This window comes from Talpa occidentalis, unplaced genomic scaffold (assembly GCF_014898055.3).
Source record: "Talpa occidentalis isolate TD23 unplaced genomic scaffold, MPIMG_talOcc4v2.1 talOcc4.4, whole genome shotgun sequence".
Classification (NCBI taxonomy): Eukaryota; Metazoa; Chordata; class Mammalia; order Eulipotyphla; family Talpidae; genus Talpa; species Talpa occidentalis.
Window position 1 is genome coordinate 61,800,940 of NW_023604295.1, and position 26,092 is coordinate 61,827,031.

The 26,092-nt window shown below is 36.7% G+C and overlaps 1 protein-coding gene and 1 long non-coding RNA gene across 8 annotated transcripts in view; one reads left to right on the forward strand and one right to left on the reverse strand.

Moving 5' to 3' along the window:
• Nucleotides 1-26,092, reverse strand: part of CMSS1 (cms1 ribosomal small subunit homolog) — a 346,374-nt gene that overhangs the window by 152,150 nt on the left and 168,132 nt on the right. For 2 of the 7 annotated variants that reach the window (XM_054700665.1, XM_054700664.1), the window contains exon 1: nt 17,646-17,650. The exons of 4 other annotated variants lie outside the window; for them this stretch is intronic. Coding sequence is in view for 1 of the 3 variants with exons in the window: in XM_054700666.1 (XP_054556641.1) it covers nt 18,035-18,050 (16 nt within the window). In the remaining 2 variants the exon portion in view is untranslated. Of the gene's footprint in view, nt 1-17,645; nt 17,651-18,034; nt 18,084-26,092 lie in introns of those variants that run through there. One more of the 7 variants, XM_054700666.1, reaches the window with a different exon arrangement.
• On the forward strand, nt 6,292-21,190 carry LOC119257580 (uncharacterized). Its single transcript, XR_005128070.2, has 3 exons — nt 6,292-6,376; nt 13,992-14,264; nt 21,020-21,190. It is a non-coding gene; the product is annotated as an uncharacterized LOC119257580 (long non-coding RNA).

The window sequence follows — 26,092 nt, forward strand, 5'->3', positions numbered from 1 at the left end:
TCTCATCACCTTTGACAATTTTGTGTGCCTGTGTTTTTCTTCAGCAATATTTTATATTTATGCAGGAAAATAAGCAGGTATATAATTATATTCTTTTCTCCTTATATATAAATGGTAGCATTCAATATAGACTGTTATGTATTGTGTGTGTGTGTTTTTATTTAAGATTTATTTATTTGTACAAGCACTGGGTACAGTCAGAAGCACAGGAGGGTGAGAAAATTCACCAGAGCCAGAGGAGGGAGCAGAACAGGCAGACCGACGAAGTACACGGCTGAGGGGAGCAGCGGGCGAGGCAGGAGAGGTCTGCACGCCATGTGGACCCTCGCTGGTGGCCGAGATCGAACCGGCGCTGCAGAGGCTGCGGGCAGCTTTGCAGCCCAGCGTTCAACCGCTGCGCCACCGGGGAGGTCCTGTATTGTGTGTTTTGAACTTAACAATACCCCTTGGAAATCTTTCTCTATCAATAAAATAAAGACCTCCCAGTCTTTACTTCATTACTATTACTATTTTACTTCATTACTAATCTTATTATTCCTATAAAGGTTATGTTTTAATGACAGCGGAAGAGACATAAAAGAAAACCCAAGAAGTTTAGAGCCAGTAAGTAGCAGGAACAGATCTCCAAAACCCTGGCTTTCTATGACAAGAAAACCTACTCAGTTAACCAGGAGAGAAAAATCTGAGGTAGAGATTCAGTTCTTCAAAGGTCTAAATCTGCATTTTGGAGCAGGTTATCATCTACATCATTTCTTCAAAAACATTAAGGCACACACTCATGCACTCACAGTTCTATGTGAGGAACTTTCCAAGGCAAGCCAGAAGGGTAGAGCAACTATCACAAGGACAGAGACTATACAAATGCAGGTATGCCTCCATCTCCAGGAAGGGGCTTGGGTTTATTAAATGTTTATAAATTTTATAATTTTAACATAAAGAGCGCTATCTAAATTATTTCTTAGCAAATTTGTTGAGAAAAATGTTTATATTCCTCGGTTTATTTAGGGGTATGATTTTCAGGTTTCTATATTTTGAGTTGTCTTTATTTAAAATGAAGATAACTCTGTATGAACGTCTCTGTAAGTGTTCTGTTTCAGTTTTAATTTTTTTAACCTGAAATAACTCAAATTTAAAAGTTGCTATATCCAGACTCAGCAATTGTCAAAACTTGTACTTTTGTATTTTATTCTTTTTCCACATATACACATTATTTGTTTTTCTAAACCAACTGATTAAGTTGCAGACATCATGTCTCTTTATCTTCAAATATGCAATGTCTATTTCCTAAGTGTAAAGTTAGTCAATTACCCAATGACAGTACAACAATCAAAATCAGAATCAGGACACTTACATAATATTATGATTAAATTTACTAACCTATTCACATTTTACCAACGATTCTAATTATGTTCTTTATGCAATTCTTTTTCAAGTCCAGGATCCAATGCAGGCTCACACATATATTTAATTTTCATATCTCTTTGGTTTTCTTTAGTCAAACATCGCTCCTCAGTGCTCGTGTTTCAGGACACTGACACTTGAAGAGTACTTTTAGTTTGGGCTTGTTTATTATTTCCTTAACATTAAATTATGTATTTGGAGGAGAAACATATCAGTTTTTCTGATACACACATCATATATGTTATAGGAATGGTGATGGAAATTTTATCACTTGGTTAAGACTGTAATTAACAGCCCCTTTACTCCAAAACTACTATTTTCCATAGTTATTAATAAGGAATTTGTGGTGGAGAGATTCTTTGAGATAGGCAAGCAACCTGTTCTTCACTATCTTTTGCTTTCCAGTTTTAGTCTTGATACTTCTTGCCTGAAACAATGTAACTATGATGGTTGCAAAATTGTGATTCTCCATTTAAAACTGAAGAAAAAATGCTTATATACTATACATTCATTTATGCATTTAATTGTTTCAATACAATCAGTCTAAGAGACGGAAAATGTTCATGGTTTTCACTATCAACCTACTAGTGTAATTATCTTGGAAAGCACTAACTTGAAATACAAGTAATTTGGATAGTCATTTTGAATATGCATTTATGACATTAGACTAGCCTCTAAGAAATACCAATAAAATTAGATAAATGGGACTTAGACTTATCTGACAATAGACAAACCTAGCATTTTGATGAAGAGATATAAGAAGTGGACTTTTTCTTGATGTCTCAAATTATTTTCTGACACATAACTGGTAGTCAGAATACTAAAACAAGTCAGTGAAGTTATTGAGATCCTCTACTCTGGGGAGGAGCACCTCAAACATTTTATACACACACACACACACACACACACACACACTGCTCACTGATGAAAGGCTGCCTGTTTAACAAAAGGTTAGCGTTATAAAGCAAGCTCCTCCTTCACTTCAGGAAAATTGACACTGATACTCCTATTCAACGCTGTTTCAGGAAAATATCTTTTTGAATTATTAGGGTTTCCCCATCATAAATCTGAACTCTGTCTTACCTAAATAGGCAGATATTTTCTGTCAAATAAAAAAATATGTGTCTGCTTAGTTTTGCTGATAAGAAAATATGCTTAAGTGACTAAAAGCAGCCAATTCAGATGTGATTTGAGGCCTCAAATAATTTTCTGCATTAGTTAGGCAACAGAAAGTACTTTTGGGGGTTATTAGGACTAAATGACAAACTATAACCACTGTTGGTTCAAAAGGTGCATTTCTTACTAAAGCTAGTGTGAAAATCCTAGTGAGTTCTTTCCATATGTCTCGGCACAATCAGAATGCTAACATTCTGCAGCCTGCACATTGTCAATAAACACAGAGCAAATAACTTCTTACTGCTACCATTAGCAAATATTTTCTCCAGACAACAAGTGGTACAATAGTACATATTTTTTTCCTGGCTGCAGCGTTCCTCCCCATGAGTTCCTGGACATACTTGTGGAACAGTCTGGGAAAATTGATGTTGTGATACATACAAATCATGAAATTATCTCTTGATGGGGTATTGTGTCCATAATCACTAATACCCAGCCTTGTCGCTCTCAATGGATAATGATGCAAATTTACTTTTTTCCTTAAATATATTAAAGGGTCATTAATGTAAGCAAAATAAAGTATGGCAGGGTGAATAATAGCGACCATATTTCTTCAATTAAATACCCATACTGTGTGTCTGGTTGTGGTTTCAAAGAAACCTGGATTAAATAACATGATTCACATATGAGGGAAAAAAAAAGGCTGCAAAAAAACTGGATCTTGGTATCTTTAGTAATATATAAAAGAGCCACTTTTGCATTCATTTCCACATTGGGAAAATGAAATTGTTTCCTCTAAGAGAAGTATACTGTACAGTTGACCTCTAAATCCTAAAAACAATGTATGGAAAGAATAAAATTTAGAGAGAAAGGCAAAGGGATGAGTTGCCCCATATTCTTAATATAGCAGGGGTTTTTATTCAGTTCTGATCTGTGAAAGAGGTACTTTTGAAATTAGGTTTTCCAGTTTTTATATTGAGTATTTAAAATGTTCTCATCCTAATATTTGCTTTTCAGATTCCCAGGTAAGAATTTAGGGTAGAGCAGCTGAAGGGCAGTAAATGTCTTGGTGTAGTTAAGATAAAAAGCTCAAGTTAAGGAACCCTGGTCTTGCATGCAGACAGTGTTTGCTATGGAAGTTTTACAATGTTACAAGCATTCATCATGACCTTTAAGAAGATAACAGTAAGAGCTAGGAGGTGTTATTTTCAAAGGGGATGTGGGAATGAGGGTTTTCCAGAGCTGCAATTGCCCTGGCTTGTGGGTTTTTCATTGATTGTCACTTGATAGAGGAAGGTCAGGAAGAAGAATTCTTTAAGGGCAAGTGCAGACAGTGAATAGTTCAAGGCTGCAGCCTGCCTAGAAATTGTGTGTGATTAATGATCACACAAACCGCAAATGTTAAAAAGGCACGATTAATCTGATTTTTCAAGATTTAAAGGGGCTAAAGTCTTCTTTTACTGAATAATAACTACAGAATAAAATTAACATGAACTAATGATAGTCATCAATACAGTTGGGGATGATTTTTCCAAATTCTGGGTTTTTTGCCACCATTCCTCATGGTGGTCACTGTCTAAGTGGAAACAGCACAGCTTTCCTGTGAAGAAGACGTAGATTTGATCTTGCTACTTTGTAGACAAATAGGCCTCAATTTTCTCTTCAAAGGAAGAGTAATGACTGCCTTACAGGGTTGGTATAAGAATAAATGAGATCATGTATATTAGATGGAAGCAGATAGTTGCTGCTTAAAAAATACTATCAGTGTCATTTTTTGTTGTTATAAATAAACACATTACCACTTATGCCCAATTATAGATTAGTTCATCTTCAGAACAACAAAACATATGTATACTCAACTGCATGTAAATCATACTATTAAAAAAAGTTGATCCTTTATGATTTTGAGTTTACAGGTTTTTAAATTTTAAAGTTAGATATCACAATGATTCACTGATAATGAAAATTCTCAGCTGCCACATATAAAATGTTCTGTTGCCTCTGCATACTTATGGCAAACTCTCACACAGCCTCTTCTTATTTCTGATTTTCTTCTCTAAGGCCAGCTAAAACCTGCCTGTTGCAAATCTTGAGTGTAAATCAAAATAACCAATCTGGAATCTGACCATTTAAAAATGAAAAAAAAAAAAAATCATCCTTTTGAACTATACAAAAACACACTATGGGCCACATATGAGGAAGACTATAGATAGGTATTCAAACATGAAGAGACAAAATATGATACCTGAAGAACAATGATTTAAAGGTGGTAAAGGAAATAACTGATGGCTATGCAGGTAGAATAGTTGGATGGTCCTATCCCTTTCTCAGATGTGGCCCACAGTGTGTTTTTGTATAGTCCAAAAGGATGATTTTTTTTTTTTCATTTTTAAATGGTTGGTAAAAATCAAAATAATTTTTTGTAATACATAAAATTGAAATTTCAATCACTATACTGGAATACAACCATGCTCATTTGTTCGTATATACTGTCTGTGGAAGCTTTTGTGCCACAATGATAGGGTGTGATAGAGTTTTGTAGTTGCTACAGAGGCTGTATGACTGACTGGTGAAGCCTAATATATCTGCCATTTTACCTTCTATAACAGAAGTATGTCAACACTACTCCTGAGGGTATTTCTCTTGGGGGAAAATGAGGCAAATGCCTGCCCCTCTTGTCTAGTAGGCCTTGGAAAGGAAATAGAGACCAGTTTGACTTTTCAATATGGATAACATGGAATAGTAAGAAAAGAACTGACAGGAGCCAGGAAGCATGGGTCTCAGGTTTCGTTTTTATTTAGTTCTAGATAATTACGTACTCAACTTCTCTAGTCCTGTAACATGTTTCTTCTCTCTTTGGGTTCTCGGTTTCCTTTATGTATGAAAAAAAGAGTTAGTCCTTCACGGCCTTACTGGAGCACCATAATAATATGTGAAACCCTACCACCATCTCCCTCACCGTACCTTCCAAATCAATCTAGGGGCAGTGGAAGTCAGAGGAATAGGATATTGGTAACCTTCCCACATGACTGCAGGATGGAAGTTTAAAACCCAATTTTAAACCTATGGAGATGGTCTCCCTAAAGTGACCCTATCAACTAAAAGAATAATTCACCCTCCACTTTACTGGAAAATGGTAGCACTTAGGTCTTATGAGACTGAATCACTTACTTTCTGGAAAATCCCTATTATAAATATGACTTGAAGTGTATAGTCTAAAAATGTTGATGTCTGTGAAAATACCTTCTAAATTATAGCAGGAAAAAAACCCAGCATTTAAAGCTGAATAAAGGAATGGATATGAGGTGGACAGGGAAAATTTTATATTCATAACAAGTACTATGCCGAGATATTTATTCTCACATAGATATCAGCAAATACACTTCTTATCAGAACTCATTATCTCAAGCATTTTATATTTTAATGCAATGATAAACTCTCATTTTTATAGGTTATAACACAATTTAGAAATTTTAATTTGAAAATCATTTATGCCTTATTAGATATCAATTGAGTGAAAATTTTAACATTCTAAGTCCTTGTGGTAGCATAGGAAAATGGATTGGTTTCATTGCCATGGATCTCACTTTTGTTAACTGTATAGCTGATGTGGATTTATGTGGTAGAAGAAAAACCAGCAGTCACTGGATACCAGCTGAATGTAGAAGGTTAAATTAGTTGTGAGTAAAATTACTATTCATCATTTCAAAGGATGAACAGAGCTTGGAATCTTGGCCTACATTTTGGTCATAATGCATTACTAAGCATCTTTGGAACAGGTACTCCCAAAGAGAAAACAAGTTCTGAGAAAAGACTGGAGTGGATGAAATATGCTTGAGGGGAATGAACAATAATTTTTGTAAGTAGGAATGACAAATAATTATCCTCTTACAAACATGATAGAAATTATCTAAACTCATTAACATTAGTTGGAAAAGTTCTTAGAGGGCTTTAAGTCTAAGTTTCCTTCATGGGAGTTCAACATGCTAGTGATTGTCTAGCTTCCTCCCAATCATGCCACCCAATGGTGGCAGAGCATTCCCTTTCTCACAAAAGTCAGTTTGTTCTATTTTGGTACAACTCCAATGGCTATCTAGTCAAACGATGCCCAAGAAAGTAGAGAAGAGAATAATGAGCTAGAAAATAGAAGCTCCAAATTCCAACTTTAGACCTGTATTGATTCTAGTTGTGTGACATTGGGCAAGTGTGTTATACTCTCTGGCCCTCAGTTTCCTTATCTATAAAACAGATTCTCTGTGGTCCTTTCCAGTTCTGAATTTCTCTACTTTTGTTAATTTCCTTATATTACTGAAAAGAAAATTAGTTGTGAGAGAGCTACAAAGAGCTTTGACGTTTTTCTTCTTAATGTTCTTTCTTCTCTCACACCTGGATTGTCCCTGAACGTTTCAAGACTTTTAGACTTAATCATTTCATCCCAACACTTAGTCTTTACCTCAAATTATCAGATTACTTATAGCTTGATTCAGCTTTTGATCGCTGATCAAAAGCACTGGGTACAGTCAGAAGCATGGGAGGGTGAGGGAATTCACCAGAGCCAGAGTGGGAAGCAGAACAGGCAAACTGACGAAGTACACTGCTGAGGGGAGCAGAGGGCATGGCACAAGAGGTCTGTGCGCCTTGTGGGACCCTCGCCTGCGGCCGGGGATGGAACAGGTACTGCAGAGGCTGCAGGCAGCTTCGTATCCCAGCGCTCAACCGCTACACCATGTGGGAGGCCCCAATCATTGATTATTTAAAATGTTACCATGACTCAGAATCTGTCCTTTGGCCATTATATAGTTAAGAATAAGTTACAAAATCTAAATGTTCAATTTGGCTTGCAAAATTCTGAAGTTTAAAAAAAAAAATGAGAAATGTCTTAATGTTCTTATATACTTAAAATGTCTTTTTCTATTTTCTATGGAATGTTAGTAAGCTGCTCATATTTGATATTATGATTAAAACATACAGAATAAACCTTCAGCTCAAGGAAAAGCTATAGCTTTTATAAAAATTGTAATTAATGTATATTTGGTATACTTTAAGTATATATAGCCTGATTTTTGGAAGTAAAAACACTACATTTTAATGTGATAGTAATGTCACAAAGGTTGCAAGTGCAAGAATAAAATGAAGGAGTATTTAGCATTCATTTATGTAACTAAAGTAATAGAATTTATTAAAAAGACCGAATGTACCTGGAGAAACTAATTCTATGAAATAATTACCATAACCAAAATTCAGTGTTACGGAACTAAAAAGCTTATTTTCTGTACAAATAATTTGGTTATCTTAGTAAGATATGTGAAAATAAACACTTTTTCCGGGAAATGAAGTGCAAACAATTCTTTTAAACAAAGGGAAGGGAGTTAAGGTGCTGAAATGACAGTTAACAATTGACCACTTGCTTGAAAAATATCACCAGGACACACATACACACCCCCCCCCCACTATCTTAGTAAAAAGTTGTATTAAAACAAGTTGCCACTATGAATAGTTTCTAGCAGTGAGTTCTGAGTCTATTATAGTTAGTCTGATAGTTTAGATTATTTTTATTTTTATTATTTATTTATTTATTTATTTATTTTTAATAGAGGCATGCTTATTTATTTATTTGTTTGTTTGTTTATACATGCACTGGGTACAGTCAGAAGCGCGGGAGGGTGAGAGAATTCACCAGAGCCAGAGTGGGGAGCAGAGCAGGCAGAAGGACCAAAGTACACTGCTGAGGGGAGCAGCGGGCGGCAGGAGAGGTCTGCGCGCCATGTGAGACTCTCCTCCGGTGGCCGGGGAGCAGCCGGGGATCGAACCGGCGCCGCAGAAGCCGCGGGCAGCTTCGCAACGCAGTGCTCAACTGCTGCGCCACCGGGGAGGCCCCAGCTTAGATTATTTATTTATTTATTTATTTATTTATTTATTTATTTATTTATTTTTATAGAGGCATGTTTTATTTGTTTGTTTGTTTGTTTTGTTTATACATGCACTGGGTACAGTCAGAAGTGCGGGAGGGCGAGAGAATTCACCAGAGCCAGAGCGGGGAGCAGAGCAGGCAGAAGGACCGAAGTACACTGCTGAGGAGAGCAGTGGGCGGCAGGAGAGGTCTGCGCGCCATGCGGGACCCTCCTCTGGTGGCCGGGGAGCAGCCGGGGATCGAACCGGTGCTGCAGAGGCTGCGCGCAGCTTCGCAACCCAGTGCTCAACCGCTGCACCACTGGGGAGGCCCAGATTATTTTTAAATGGATAAATTGTCATATATTCTTCATCACAGAAACAACCACCCCATTCTGTGATAAAATTCCCTGTAATAAAGATGGATTGGTTTGGATAGTAAGAAAAATTTAAAGAGGTGCCTCCCTGGTGGCACAAGGGTTAAAGTCTCAGTGCTATCAAGCTATCGCCAGCCACTGCAACATGAGTTCAATCCCCAGCCAGGGAGCTAACCCACATGGTGCAGCAGACCTCTCCTGTCTTGCCCGCTGCTCCCCTCAGCAGTGTATTTCAGTCGATCTACCTGTTCTACTCCCCACTCTGTCTCTGGTGAATCCCCTCATCCCTCATACCTCTGATCTACACCCTAGTTCTTACATGAATAAATAAATAAAAATAAATCTTTTTTAAAAAAAGGAAAATTTAAAGGAAAATGGGTGAAGTAAACATCAAGACAGATACTTAGAGGTAATAGATCAAAGTACACTCTATGAACTTTTATTTTCACATTTTATCAGCAGCCTGAAAAGCACAATAAAAAGCTAGATATCAGTTCTCCTCGGTGCCATGGGGAAACCCTGGCTTGGCAACCAGGACAACCAGCTTGGTTACTAATTATTTTTACAGTCTTGGGTAAGTCATGCCAAAGCCTTAGGTCTAACTTTTAAAATGAAGAGAATGTGGAGAGCATTGATTCAGAAACTCTTGTAACTGAGTTCTATTTATCCAATTCTGGTCCTTTGTTTTACTCTGAGCCAAGCCCAAGAATACGGAATCCTGGAAGATAGACAGTTATGCTCTAACATGTCCCAAGCATTTCCAACTATTTAAAGAGTTGTATTTGTTCTCAAATCTGTTTATACCCATTGGACTTGTTATTATACTATAACTAGGTATTATGTAAACTGATAAAATATGACCATGAAAGGTAGGAGTTCATTTCTATGCAAGTTCATTGAATACTCTGAGAAGACCTGATAAAGGCAAATCACAGAGAATGGCTATCAAAGTAGATATAGGTCAGGCAATTCTAAAAGAATTTAAAACAAACTGTAGGGCCTCCCTGGTGGCACAGGGGTTAAGATGCAACCTATGAAGCTATCTGCAGCCTCTGCAGCATGAGTTAGAATCCCTGGCTGGCCAGGGAGCAACCCACATGGTGCAGCAGACCTCTCCTGACTTGCCTGCTGCTCCCCTTAGCAGTGTAGTTTGGTCAATCTGCCTGTTCTGTTCCCCACTCTGTCTCTGGTGAATCCTCTCACACATTACCCCCCCCCACTTCTGGCCTATACCCAAGCTCTTGTATGCATACATAAATAAATCTTAAAAAAAAATAAATAAAACTATAAAAATCTAAAAGAATTTCCTCTAAGGTTTTCTTTTCTTTCTTTTCTTTTTTTTTTTTTTAACTTTAACAAAACTGAAGTGGGAAACCATAGAAAATGCAATCATTAAGTTATAATTAATGTAAGAAAAATGTTAGGAAATTACAATCAGCAGACCTATAATCAAAGAAAAAGCCTTGGACCTACATCAAGGCTTCTTCTGCAATGGGACAGGGAATAAGAACCACGGTGAAATGTTACAGAGGCCCCATGCTCTTACTTAAAACCAGATGAAACGGGCAATGATGCCGCTGAAACAGCTTTCCAGGAAGAGGCGGGAAAGGGAGGGGAAAGTGGAGTAGGAGGTTAGGGTTGTAAGAAGGAGTGGCATATAGACACACAGACACTACTTTTGTCTGTCTAACACGTCCTTGCCAGCCCATCAGCTGAGGAGAAAGGAATCCACCTCTGCAGGGGATCACTGGGTCTCTACTAAGTCCCCAAGAAGTAAAGATTTCTTTAACTACTAGAGTTAGTAGTTAAACTTCACCCTTGCCTCCTCATTTTTAAAATAGATATTTGATAAATTACTAAATGAATAATAATAAGTGTTGAATTTACCTGGGCAATGGGCATTGTGAACAAAAAACCTAGGATATGCTTTGATTTCACCAGAGTAAGACATGCAGAGTGTGAGTAGTCCAAAGCAGAAATAATAGTTTTCAATGGCAAGACCAGGCCTGTAATTTTCTGCAGCACACCATGACATCATGGTTTATATGAGGCCAACTCCATAAATCAAGCTTTACTTAATTAGAGATTGTTCTGCAAATCCTCATTATTAGAGCAAATAATTAAAACTGCCTAGGCAATAATACAAGCCAGATCTGTTTACAAAAATGTTCTTTCTCCGCCCCCCCCCCAACTCTTTTAGTCTTACTACCATTTACAGATCTTTCACATTTAGTAAATTATAGACTCAGAGCATTTCTTTTAGTCTGACTTCACTTTCAAGGAATTCTTCAATTAACTCTACGTTGCTTTAAGCTGTTCATCCAACGAGAAAACAATCTGTGGTTTCGGACTCCTTCGCATGCCAATGGCTGCCATCCATGTTTGACTTTCAGACACACTGTCTCTTGAAAGTCAGGCTCTGTTTGCATAAAACCAGCCAGTTGTCATAGCATTTTGACAAGCACTATAGAAAAACAAGGAACAATACTCTGTGGCTGCTACCCTAGGAGAATTACTGCTGCAAGTGTGACTGTACTGGGACACAAATGACATCCACACCCAATCACCTGGCCTGAAGACTAGAAGGCAGCACATACTCTGCTTTCATCTGTGACTTTTCCGTTTTCAGGAGTCATCTCTTTTCTACTGATTGCTTTTGTTTCACCTCCACTTCTCTTTATCAAAACTGCTAAAATACCCAAAACTCATAAATTAGGTGTGGTTACTCTAATAACGGGCACCAGTGGAAATCTAAGAGATTGCACTGACTTTGCAATGGTTTCGTGAACCCAGTTTTAGATCATCAGACAAATCAGTGTAATAAAAAAGTATGAGCTCAGAGGTGGGACCTCAGTCCCAAACTTCGAATTTTCTCAGACTCTGGTGTAGCACCTCAGTTCTCTTAAGACTCATTCATGGGTGTTTTTAAAAGTAGTACATACAACTGGGCAGCAGAAAATAACCATAGAAACAAATGATGATCACTGGAGAAAAAGTTCCTTAGGCTTTCTACCTTTTACAGACAAGTGAGGTAGAATGGACTCCGTCTCACTTTCCTTTCATCTATGCTTGTCAGTTCCTGGGTCCCTCATCTATGCCTAGCCTTTGGAGGAACCCATGAAGTCAACAGAATAATAATAAGCTAAGAGTAATGTTTTGAAGACCGTTTCAATACTCATGTCTAATATAAGATATATGGGTAATTTTTCCAAAATCATGACTCAGTGCTGTTCCTGTAGCAGGATGTACGATTGTTGAAACTGCAGGCCTTTCCAAAAGCAATGGAATGAACACTTTGGCAGAGTCTCGCCATAACAATCATGCAAGCAGAGCCAGAGGAACTATTGATAGAGCAAATGTACAGGCACAAGGGCTAATAGTGGACTTGGTTCAACATGGGCTGGTAATGAGTGGAAGTACCAATGGAAAATCTGCTCTTCTACTCAGAGTAGAACTGCACCTTGATTCAGCTCTTAATTAGTATTAATTAAGAGCTGTGCCTGAATTAAAAGATCTGTAGGGTTCCTGAGATCCCTACAGGGGATCTAATACCATTGTTGCTCTAATACCATTAATTCCTTCCCCCACCATCCTGCTCTATTTTTATTTAAAATTCCTATTAGATAACAGTACAAAACACAACAAAGCAAAAACAGACAATTATAAATTAGAGACATACTGCAGGGAAGGAGGAGGGAGAGGGATTAGAGGGAGTAAGGGAGAAGAACAGGGAACTGAGGTAATGGTGCAAGGGTGCATTGGGGAAGGAAATTTCATGGGGACTACACCTGAGGGGGTGAGGGGAAGCAAATGTTGTTTAAAAATGAACAACAATGTAAAAAAATTAAAAAAACAAAAACAACTCAGCAGACAGGCCTCCCTGGTGGTGCAAGGGGTTGCCTCAGCACAATGAAGTTGTCCCCAGCCACTGCAGCATGAGTTTGATCCCTGGCTAGGGAGGTGGCCCACGTGGCGCAGCAGACCTCTCCTGTCTCACCTGCTGCTCCCCTCAGCAGTGTATTTCAGTCAGTTTGCCTGTTCTGTTGCCCACTCTGTCTCTGGTGAATCCTCTCATCCCCCACACCTCTGGCTTTTACCCCAGTTCTTTTATGTATAAATAAATCTTACAAAAAATAAAATTCCTATTAGAGTTTATTATATGTTTTGCTTATAAGTTATTGCAAATGTTTTGTGGAAAAATGAGATGAGTATAATTATGGCCATCTCATCTTGTGTCTTCTTTCTCTCTTCCCTCTTTCCTTTCTTGTTGCTTTTCCTTCCTCCCTCCTTCCTTCCTTCTTTTTCTTTGTCTCTCTTAGACACACACACACACACACACACACACACACACACACACACACACAGACCTAGTATCCACGCTATTATTCCTTCTTCATTAAAAAGATCAGATATTCTTTCCTTAACCCACAAATAATTGTTTCTATTGAATTATCTTTGTGTCTAAACTAAAAGCAAAACACCTGATTAAAATTCACTACTTACTTAATAGAGGAGCAGAACTTTTCTAAAACATGGTCATAATGCAGATTTTAAATTCAAGAGCCCAGTATAACTCTTCTACTTTGTTCTCTCTAACATTAAGATTCTCCAAATACAACAAAATGTTTTGGGATTTCCTCTCCAGTGACGGAATTCTGAATTTCTGGGAAAAATTGCTTTTCTCTTGAAGCATCTTGCCTAATCCCTTGTACCACTAGCTTTTTTTTTTTTTACTCTCACTTCTTAGCAACTTCAAAGGACAACGAACTTTTTAAATATAAGGAGAGCTCTAGAGTTTGTTACTAGAAATTCATGTACTTTTAACAGTGTTGTTTGATATCTAGAAAAGCAATGACTTTGAGATGACTGGGTACCCCAGTTTTCTAGGTGAAAAAAGTAGACTGGGGAATTCTGCATTGGGTTTTGAGATCTACACAATTGACAGGCCTTGAAAAGAGGAACAGTGGGATAATGAAAAATCAAAATTATTAACTACCTCCTAAAAATAGCTGTTAGTAAGTAAATAGAAATATATATACTAGCTTGATAAATTTTAAATGAAACAACTAAAAAATAAACACCTTTTAAAAATGTTGAGACTATTTGAAAAAATGTTATCAGTTATTGTTTTTACCTACTGTTCCTTTCAGTGAGAATAGTATGAGAGAGTATACTTTCCTGCTAATCTATAATTTTAATGTCTTTTAGGCTTTGGCAAAAGATATTACTCCATCTGCAGCCCTCAAAAAAGAATGGCCAAAGTGATGCTGGATCTCACATGCTTTATCTCAGGCCTTCAAAATACCCAAAGCTTAATGAATTTGTTTCTATGTGGATAGCATCTATATATTTTGGAAGCTCGGTGATTACAGAGGGAATATTTTGGCTTTCTAGCATAAAACGTGCACAGATTTTGAATTTAGGGAAATTACAACTTCAGCCATAAACTTGTCTTCTACTAAGAAACCACAGCACTAGACCGTAAGTGAAATAATCCAACTTTTAGAAAATCTGCAAATGATTTATTTGTAGAATGGCAAAGTGAATTGTAAGGAATTATCTGAAATAGAAAGAGGGTGTGGGAGCAATAAAGCAAATGAAGATACATGACTTTTAAAAGGTTACATGGGAAAATGAAGACATTAAATGCCACATAATTTTAGAAAATAAAATTACAAGGTACATGATATGCTAGCAAAGTTCTCGATTATAGTGAGGCTTTCCAGGGAATAAGAAAACTTGTATGGCTACTGCCCAGGATGATTATTAAATCAGAGATATTACTCAGAAAATAAAATTGCACATAATATGTAAAGCTTTCAAGCCAGTTTCCTTGTTCTACACTCTTGCCCTTAATCTAATGCTAGCCCCTTGCACTAATTGAAAAACGGAATCACTGCAGTTTTCTGGAAGTCTCTTCTGTAAATTCCAAGTGAATTAAAAAAAATCAAATGAAAATAAGCCATGAAATTAGAGGGCAATATGATGAAAAATTCTTACACTTTAATGTGATAACAGCTTGAGAGATTATACTTCTATAGAATGTGAATCACACCCTTACACAGGCCATCAGCATACATTTATACAATTTATAAAGAAAATATTTTTAAATAGAGAAGGAATGAAGAAGTAACCAATAGTGGTATCAAAAAGTCTAGGGAAAAAAAAAATAGATGACTGGATCAAGAAGATGTGGTACATATACACCATGGAATATTACTCAGCATTCAAAAAAGATAAACACATGCAATTTGCAGCAACATGGATGGCGCTGGAAGGGATCATGCTCAGCGAAATAAGCCAGAAAGAAAAAGAAAAATACCGGATGGTCTTACTCATAGCAGGAATCTAGAAAACTTAAATAAGGGACCAGGAAAATGAATAACTATAAGAAAGTGAAAATCAAAATCAACAACTATGAACCAGAGACACTCTATGGGTGGTGGGGTGCGGGGAGGGGAGGGATTGGGGTCAAAATAAGGGGATTGCAATTGTTTGGGGAATATAAAAATAAAATTTATTTAAAAAATAAAAAAAAAAGATTTTAAATTTGGTATGTCAATGTCAACAAAAAGTCCTGCTGGCACATCTATTGGAATTGCATTGGATCTATAGATTCACTTGGTGCAAACAGTATTGAGTCTTCCAATAAATGAACACGTTTTGTCTTCCCCTCAAAAAAAAAAAAAAAAGTCTAGGAAAAATTAAGAGAAAAGAGGATCTGCTTCTGCCTTTAAGTAGACAAAACTACCACAGTTTAAGTTTAAATGACAGATAATTCAAGTATTCTCAAGTTTCTTCATTAACTGACTCCTCAAAACAGATCTCACTAGATGTGCTGCTGGTAATACAAAGTACACACAGGAATTTCCTTCTTTGGTTACTCTGGTGCTTCTTGCTTGCTCTCATTTGGTAAAATGGGTGCCAAGTAGATTTGAGCACATAAATAAGACAGGATTAAAGAGGATAAAAAGGTGTTGAAGGAATGCGATGAGCTAACAGTTACTAATAATGGGAGAGGTAATTGCAGTATAGGTATATTTAACATGGTCATTGGGAGGAGCTAAAATCTTCTCCAGCTTTATTGCTCCAGTCTATATCAGAGTCTTATAAACTTTGCTGATAGAACACATTAGTTATTTCAGTTCTCTATAAAGTATGTATTTGGTTGGACTTCTTTTCAGCACTCAATTTTCAGCTTAATTATAATTAGAGACATATAATTCAACAAATATTTCATAAATACTTATTTTTAATGATAGACATTTTCAGGACACAACATTTCAACAAGGGAGAATATCGAAATGAGTGTGTTTATAGAAGTTTTTACTTAAAGTTCTATGGCATAAATATTCACAAAGTGTATATTTGAAAAAATTAATAAAAATCCACATAAAGGTCTACATTATAGATAAAAATTAAACCAAATCTCAGAAAAAAATATAAAACCATTCATAAGGAAGCTGTAACTATAATTAGATAGGCATATTCTGATTAACATTTAGACATGATTAATTTTCATTTGGTCACTGCATAACACAGATTCCACCCCACTGGTCTAAGAGCACATAGGGTAGGCACCACTTTTGCTAACTCACTTAAGCACTGTGCTAAAGTATTGGGCTTTGGTTGAATGAATGAACAGATGGATGAGTGAATGAATGGATGAATACATATATATTCATATTGGACTTGTAAATGAGAGTTTTAGTATTTTAATAGTAGAGATTTCAAAATATGGATACATTCCCATTTTAGTCACAGTTACCTTGTGTTTGGCTATATCTGATATTGTATGTATGCTTTTGCACATTGAGATTTTGATAATTCCCATAGCAACAACATGGACCAAAATTAGATGGTTATGAGGGATTGACAAGATATTAATCCTACAGATTACTTTGGTTAATATAAAAGGATCAGAAAAGGTTTTAGATTTTTTATCCTTTTGGAAGATAAAAGACAGACGAAGATGTTAAAAACTCAACTCAAGTAGAGAATCAGGCCACAATTTATTTTGTTTTTAATTGTTTTTTGAATACTTTTGAGTTACAAGATACTATTCATCATTGCTTCCTACCTACTATTCCCCCTCATAATTTCTCCTTCAATCATCGAATGTTTTTAAAAATTTGAAATAAAATTGATGTTACATCACTAAACTTTTTAAATAGAATGTCAATGTTATCTTATCACAGTTTTGAAGCTTTATGGGTCTTCTCAGCCATGATCCCAACAGGATTTATTACTACTAACTACCAAGTATTTAGTTAAAAAATGTAATACCAGGAAGAGGTAAGAGATAATAGAGTAGAAGAATCAGAGATACAGTATCCAACTGGCTCTCTGGGTATTTTCAGTTATATCTCTTTATCAAGTTAATCTCTAGAAGGAAACATAAAATAAAATTCCCAGTATTGAGACAATGGAAGAGGCATGATGCTAGGAATAATGTGTTCAGACTCTGTTTACTTATAACTCAGTAGATTAATATATGTCTACTTCCACAGGAAGAGAAACATCCCTGCAAGGGAATAAGAATTGCTAAGATTCAAGAGCATCTGTACCAGATACAGATGCTCTTCTTACTAGTTAAAAGATCCAGACCATGAGGGAAAAGCTATTTGACACCATAATGTGCCCCTTCGTGCCTCTCATTATGCTCACTCTTGGAGGCTTCAATCTCCCATTATTATAAACTATAAGCACTGGTACCATCTTTATGCTACAGAACCCCAGTTTTTATACTTCCAAATTTGTGCATTTTGTTTTTATTTACTAACTATGTGTAAAAATGAACAAATATCTAAAGACTTAAAACTGATTCAAAAGAAAAGCTTTCTGATGATATAGAATACTTACCCGAAGATATAGAGCAACATTCTGAGGAAACACCAGATTTGCACCAATTGCAATTAGAAAGCCACTGCTCTAAACTTGGTTTGAGTCTGAAGAAAGCGCAACAGTTTCTAAATACAATTAAATATAATAACTCTTCTATTTCCTGAAGTTCTAAAAGGCAAAACTGATGAAACTAGCTAAAAGGTTTCTTTCAACAGTTTTTTCCACATAGAAATGCAATATATTAAGTAATAAGCCTTTTACCTTGTTTTTCCCTTTGAAGCTCCCCTCCCTCACACCCTTTCTCTGTTAAAAGAGTAGACTATCAAGGTCAATGTTGTGGGAAAATACAGAATGAAAATGACAAAAACGAACGCTTATACCATTTGATAAAAATAGTAATACTTTACCAAATGGAAAGTCCATCGAGTGAAATGTCACTCCAATCAGATGACTTACCTAAAAACAAGTGAGATACAAGAAAATGAGAACTTAGTATTGTACTGAAGCCTCAATGTATTAAATTGCAAAAGACATGGCCGATATCTTTTCCCCCTCCGATTTTAAAATATTGAGATGACATTGATTGACAACACTGTATATGTTTTAGGGGAATCGAGTCACGCCTTCTCAGGTTTATGTCACCACACCACTCCCAACCAAAGCACCCACAGTCCTTTACCACAGACCCAGTTGGGTCCCCTCCCCACTTTGTTCTCACCCCCTTATTTCCCCCCTCTCTAGTCTCAATTCAACAGGGCAGATATCTCAACAACTGATGGGCTATCCAAAACAAACAGAAAGTATACCAGTGCAGGAAACACTGACTCCTTTAGAAAAGGTAATTAAAGTTAGGAAGGAAATGACAAACAAGGAGAAAAAGCAATGGGGAAAGGAAGTGGTATTTACTTTCAATTCACTTGACTCTCAAATATATTTTAAAATGAAGTTTTCAAAAGGTGGACACACATGCATAAAAGAACATAACTAAACTGTGGCAGTATGTGCATGCCACTTTCTCTCCCAAGACCCCTGGTTACTATCTAAAAGAGAAAGTGTCAAAGCTGCAAACTTTCAAGTATCTACTTCATCTGACTCCAGAAAAAGGTGCCACTGTATTGAGTGGTACTGTAATTTCCTCTGTTGATTTTCTTTTCCTCTTAACACTTAGATGTTTGAGCTGTTTGCTTTTTTTTTTTATTTTCTAAAGTGAACACTGATGCTCATGAAAGGTGCCAGATTAACAACCTGGGGAAATTAAGAGCCTGCTGTATCAAGAACAGGCTCAGTGTACTGGAGGCGATGAAAGTTCTCCGTATACTGTGCTTGCCTATGTACTTTAGCTCTGACCCAAGGTCACCCAAGCTCACCACTTTTCATGGTCCATTTATGCCTTTGATTGCTCGGGTTGGTAACAGGAGCAGACAATCCTGTTCCTGCTTTTAAGGCTATCATTATTATTACAAATACTCTGAGCTTTAACTTCCTCAAAGAAATTATGTAGAAATTTATACTAGCTGTCATTTTGTTTCAAGACAACAGAAAAATAAACTTAATTGAGGATGAATCTTATATTCTTAAGTAATACATTGCAGGTTTGGTTGAAATCCATTAATTTCTTCCAACAGGAGGCAAAGTCTTGAGTGGTTAAGTTGAAACAGACCTTGCTAAGTTCAACCATTTGCACTCAATGTGAATTCTCATTCAGGGTCATTCTAATATTCAAATGGCAATGGATCTTTCATTGTTTTCCTCTTGAATACCATAAGCTAGTCAATTTCATTATTCATTAACAACTATAGTAAAGATTTGATGGATGTTGAGGGTAAAACTATCATATATAAGATCTTAACATTCCTATCAGTCAACAGAGAAAAATATCTCCTATATTTAGATAGGTGTTTCAGCTTTCTGAATTGTCTGAGAACTTCGTAATTATTAAACATTAATCAATCTTGCCAGTGTCCAGGGATCTATGAAACCACTTCGCTTGAACATGTCAGATGCCCACAAAATATTTAGTTTTGTCACTTTCTGTTCTAGGTGAATTGTTCATGCAAAACATAAGGGCCGGGGCAAGGTAATAATCCTTTTCCTATCTACAGTTTATGACAATGAAGGAAGCAAAACTGGCACACACATGCAAAATATTAATGGAGTCATTAAGTACAACACTAAATGCTGCTAACAGGCCAATTACTAATTACTTAGTAATTATTTGGAAAGATGATGTTATTAATCCCACATTATTAATCCCATGTTCTTTGTCTTTGCCACTACACTTCTTTTTTTCAAAGACAAAGTCTCTGCAGCTAGAGTAGATTTCCATCTTGAAATGGCTAGCACTTCCTATAATTTCTAATCTCTAGAAGTCCTGGAGAGTGAGAATTGCAGGGTACCAGTGACTACAGCAACACATGGTAACAATTAGATGAAGGGTGCCCTGGCTGGATCTCATGGAAATCTTGGAAAATTTAGTTTGGGAACTTCAGCTTCCCCCCCTTGCCATGCATAGCCTTTATCAAGCAAGTCCTTATGGTATTAAAACATTTGGCACCAGCCCAAGTCTATGCTATTGCTGGCATGGGATATAATTGGGAAGGAGGGGTGGAGTAGTTACCTTTATCAGGAAAGACATTAACTTCATGGAAAGGCTCTTTCCACTACTTAAGTAGCCTTACTGAAAGACTTAAACCCAAATGTGAGAAAAGAGATTATCTCCAAGAGCAGTAGCAACTTATTATTATGTTAGTACAAAGATCAGGAAGGCGGAAAATGTTATGCCAACTTTGTAGATGAGAAGGGCAACACCCTGTATATAGGTCCCACAACAAGTTGTGCTGGGAAAACCACCCCAAACCTTAATTCCCAGGGAGGCATCAGTTTCCCAAACTTAAAAAAAAAAAAAAAAATCAGATCCTAACTACTTAGAAAACTTATAACCACAGGCCATGTAATAATAGGCCATTAAAATTTATTGATCAGTAGATACCAATAGTTATCTGTTTCTATTCCCACAGTGGTCAGCTCTTGCCAACTCCTATTGCCAACACAAGATTAATACATCCTTCTTGATGATTCCTGTCAGTACCACAATCCAATTCATAACAATGGCAATGGGCAAAAAACTCATATTGCTTATATAACACTCTTAGCTTCCATCAGTAAAGTGATTAAAAGCACTTTAAAGGTTAGCCTTGAATTGGAACTACAGAAAAATTTGTGCACATTCCAGGCCAATTCAGGGTTTCCCTGGGCCTTAGCCATCCAATTGAGAGTGTATTTTGTATATCTAACTCCCTTCTTTATTGCATAATGCACCTCTAATTGGTCTCTCCTGACTAGACTTTTGAATCTTTCATGTTTTCTCTCATTGCACTACCATTTTGTTGCAGGAGATGTAGAAACTTGGATTTCTATAATTTGTTATTTCATACAAAATGAATCACTGAACATGGCAACCACCAGTATTGTGAGCACATCACAAAGGCTCTGCTCTACACAGTTTTCCAGTCAAATGAAAAATTCAAGCAACAAGATTCTTTGATCCCAATAAATAAAAGATAAAAAAGGCTAAATCTGAGACTCAAATCATTGTCTCAGAGTCATGAAGAGAACAAAGGAAAAGTAATAAAGGCCTTTAAGCAGAAAATGACAGGTGATTTCTCCTTTTCCCATTTCAAATATCTGTCAGTAGGTGAGTGAATGCCAAAGATACAAGAAACATGGTGAGTAAGGGAAAATTACAGGTCACAAGATGGTATAAACCTCAGATGAAAAAATACCAGCTAAGGAACTAACAAAACCAATAAATACTAAGTTATGAAGATGAATATGCTCAGGTTTCAGACAAAGAGTACATAAAATAAGACCAAACAAAAATACTTAAAAAACATATTTTGTTTTTGTTTCAATCCCTCACAGTGCACATTAGAAATAGTTCAATTTTAACAGTTTGCAGTGGTTTAGTAATCAAACAGCTCAAGACTATGTATCATGGGTCTACCTATCAATAATGCTTGCTTTTTGGCTGACATACTGTAATTGTTAATTTGGTTATTTGATTTGAAACATAGGAACATTTGTAGCTTTAGTTTCTGAATTTAAGTAGCAAATTCTAGGAGCTATAATATTAAGAGCTGAGTATATCCTAAGTTGAAATTTTCTGAAGAGAAAATATAAGTTGGATTCTTATCAATCCAAATCTGAATTTTAATAACATAAAGTAAAATGGATAAAGCTAAAATTTCTTGAATTTTTAACTTTGGCTTCCATGACTATGTAGACAATTTTTTTTTTTTTATAGAGGCATGTTTTATTTATTTGTTTGTTTGTTTGTTTGTTTGTTTTGTTTATACATGCACTGGGTACAGTCAGAAGCACAGGAGGGTGAGAGAATTCACCAGAGCCAGAGGGGAGAGCAGAGCAGGCAGAAGGACCGAAGTACACTGCTGAGGGGAGCAGCGGGCGGCAGGAGAGGTCTGCGCCATGTGAGACCCTCCTCCGGTGGCCGGGGAGCAGCCAGGGATCGAACCGGCGCCGCAGGGGCTGTGGGCAGCTTTGCAACCCAGCGCTCAACCGCTGCGCCACCAGGGAGGCCCCCAAATTTTTTTTTTTAAAGCAGCATTTAGAGCAGAAAATTATGATCACCTCACAAGAAGGGGTAAAAGTTGGAACTCAGATATACCCATCTGTGGGTGGTGATGATGATTACAGGGAAGGAGTAAAGTAGTGTGTTGGTGATACTCTCAAAGGAAGTACCTAACACAGTTCCTGTCAAGAAGAAATTTGGATGGTCTCACTCATAGCAGGAATTTACAAAACCTAAATAAGGGACCAGGAAAAAGACTAATTACTACAAAGTAAAAATCAAAATCAACAAGCAACTATAAACCAGAGACACACTCTGGGGGGGAGGGGAAAAGGGAGGAGGGATTAGGGTTAAAATAAGGGGGGTGCAATTGTATGGGGAATATAACCAAAATGAAAATACATACATTGTGCAAAACCAAAAAATGATGTAAGGATTATATAAAATAATTATTAAATATATAAAATATATTAAATATAAAATATATTTATATAAAGTATATTAAACATAAAAAATAAAAATAAATAAAATATAAATAAATTAAAAAAAAAGATTCAAGTCCAAGAATGTTTAGAGAGGTAACCACCAATGGCCATCATTGGGAATGCTCAAATGAAAATTGATATTTCCATTTTATGGAATATTATACAGCTATTTTTTAATTAAATATATATATTTTAAAAAAGAAGAAATTTGGAGTTATATAGGGAAATAACCTATACAAAGAAAAGTTAAAAGATAACAAAAACAAAATTTAAATAAGAATGAAAGATCAGATGGAGGAGATTAATTTGGGCTAGTTTCTGAAGTTATCTCATTAGGGGCAATATAACTGCAGCCAGGCTCTCTTACTGCGACTATCCTGCCCCAAGGACACCTACAGTTCCCCATGGACACCTACATCCCACACAGCTCATAGCTGCAAAAAATGACCTTACCCAGAGAGTTATGGCTCAGGGTTTCTGATGTCTAAGACATTAGAACCCAGAGACCTTACTTCCCTCATGTACTTTCTTTTTTTTTTTTTTTTAAGATTTATTCATTTATACAACAAGCGGGGTACAGTCCAGATGCACGGGAGGGTGAGAGGATTCACCAGAAACAGAGCAGGGAGCAGAACAGGCAGACTGACGAAACACACTGCTGAGGGGAGCAGCGGGCGCTGCAGGAGAGGTCTGCTGCGTCATGAGGGATTCTCACCTGCAGGCCGGGATGGAACCCGTGCTGCAGAGGCTGCGAACAGCTTCACAACGCGACGCACAACCGCCTGTGCCACCAGGGAGGCCCCTTCCCTCATTTTCTATAAAACTTCAATTCTATTTCCTATCAAAGTGGGTTTTTTTCTCCTTTTCTGCTATCCTTCATTCTATTTCTGGTATATAAGGATTGAAAAGCAGTAGTGGAGGTAAGAATAAATGGGACACAACTAGCTTGTGGCAAATGAACTGGAAGTAAGCTGCTGTTATTTGGGGGGCAAGTAGAACAAAGAGTTATCATCTTCAAAACCAAGGAAAACTCTGTGTTCTTCCCTCCTTCACCTATTTCCCTTCTTAAGAGATGATAAAAAGTTCACAAAACACACAGCTTTTCTGAAATCACAATAATCTCCTTTTCCTCATACTCAAGTGCCATTAATTTAATATAAATCTTAACATTTTGGATTTACCTCATATTTAATTTTTCCTTTAGGAATTTCAAAGAGGTGTATAAATTTTCATTAAAACAGATATGCCTGGCCACATTAGCAAATTTAAATTATAAACCAAGAATTCAGTTTATTAAAAGGCTACTCTTTTAGAATTTGGTTTACTAAACCATATACACATTTCCTAGACCAGTAGTTTTTAAATTTTAGATTAACAATTTTCATGGATGCTTATTAGTATGCCAATTCTTGAACAACATCTGATTCTGGATTTATTTACAGTCAGTCTAGGGTGGGGACCTAGGAATCCACATTTTTATAAAGGGGATTCTTATACATATACAGTGGGTGTGGAGGGGCCTTACTCTTGAGACCTTGTCCTAGCCTCCCAGCTCTATTCCTCCAAGGCAGCCAGCTTGTTTCTTATTGACAGTAGTCAAGTGGTCCCCTGTAGTTCACACTGATTCAAAAACACAAGTGAGCAATCTGAGAGAAAGAAAATTATCACCAAAAAGATTTTACTTTTAACAATGCAAGGTGTTATTAGCTACACAAATACAGGAAAGAAAGGGAGGTGCCCGGGTTTTAACTCTACTTCCTTGAATATGATGAGGCTTGGTATTATTAATGAGTTGGTTTTTGTACTCATGAGAGTTGAACTTTTACTGACTCTTCAGTTATGTATGTTGACTTCTGGCACCCTCTTCCCTGACCCAATGATAGCCTTGCAGAACCAGCCTTGACTTCCCAATTTGTCACCGAATTAGACTCTTAACTATGATGAAAAGTAATCACCAAGTGAAATCCTATGCAGTGGGCACAAGTTTCTAGAATTTGTTTGCTTAGATGGCACTGATTCTCCTGCCTCTATTCCCTTGGTGACCAGATCTTTCCCAGGAGCACTATCAAAGGAATCTCAAATGATCTTAGAAATCAAAATTCTTTATGATGACACTAAGTGTTTCTGCTTTTAACCTCTAAATCCTATAATTTAGGTACTACTGACACCCAATCCTGGTCTTCAACTCTCAATACACAGCTCATGTGCCCTCTCTTCCTGCAAGGGATTCGTGATATCACACAGCCTACTATGATCCAATATTAGATGTATTTAACTTCTTATATCTTGCTTCTGAACTTATGACTGACCACAGCTGTTCTCTCAAAGGTCACCAGTGGCTAAATTAAATGGGGTTTTCTATTCCCTCTTTATCCACTGTTCGATGGGTGATTCGATTACACTTTTCATTCTCTTGGTTCTCTTCTCTTGTTTCAGAGACAACATAGTCCTTCAAAGGACATAGTGAATATTTGATCTGCTTGGTATTAATGCTTCCAAGCCAGCATAACCACAGGAAATAGAGCATATATTTAATAACCAATATATACAATGTTGTTGAGTTCAAGACCATTTCAGTTCAACCTTAAAAAAATTCCTTGCCTGATTATATGCAAGCCAATATTAAACTATAAGAGTTGTATTTACTGAGGTTTAGGTTTTTAAAGAATATGTAAAGGAAAAAAATCATACTTGGAAATCTTCTACGAAAGCCATATTAGAGAATAACATACTAATTCTCAGTAGGCCCAACCCAGGCAGGTTTTTCTCCAGCACTGGTGTAGATTATAATGACTGCTTGAGTAAAAGAGAGAATAGCTGACTTGTGTTTAGGATGCATTGTTGTATAAAATAGCACACTGACCAAGACAAGATGTTCATTCTGAGAGAGAACATGAGAACAGACACAGACCAAGAAAAATCAAAACACATCTTTTTTCTTCTTTTTTTATTTATTTTTTACATCATTGTTCATTTGAGAGTTTCCCCATAGAGTTTCCTTCACCAAAGCACCTGTCCACCATCACCACAGTCCCCGGTGCTCCTTTCTCCCTCCCTCTGATCCTTCTCTCTCCTCATCCCCTGAAGGATGTCTCTGATTTATAATTGTTTTTGTTTTATTGAAAACACATCTCTTTTTCTTAGGTTTACTCCCGGGCATAGATTCATTGAAGAAAGCCTTAATAAGCTTATCTGTACAATGTAAATTAATATTCTTTCTCTTCTAATATTCACTTGCTAAGCAGGTGGCATAGAATTCATGCAAATTTACTATTTGTATGGTACAACTTCCCCACAGAACTTGAGTTGATGTGTGCGTATGTATGCATATATATGTATATCTTTGTATATCTTTGTATATGTGTTTGTGTGTGTTACATGCTTATTCTCAT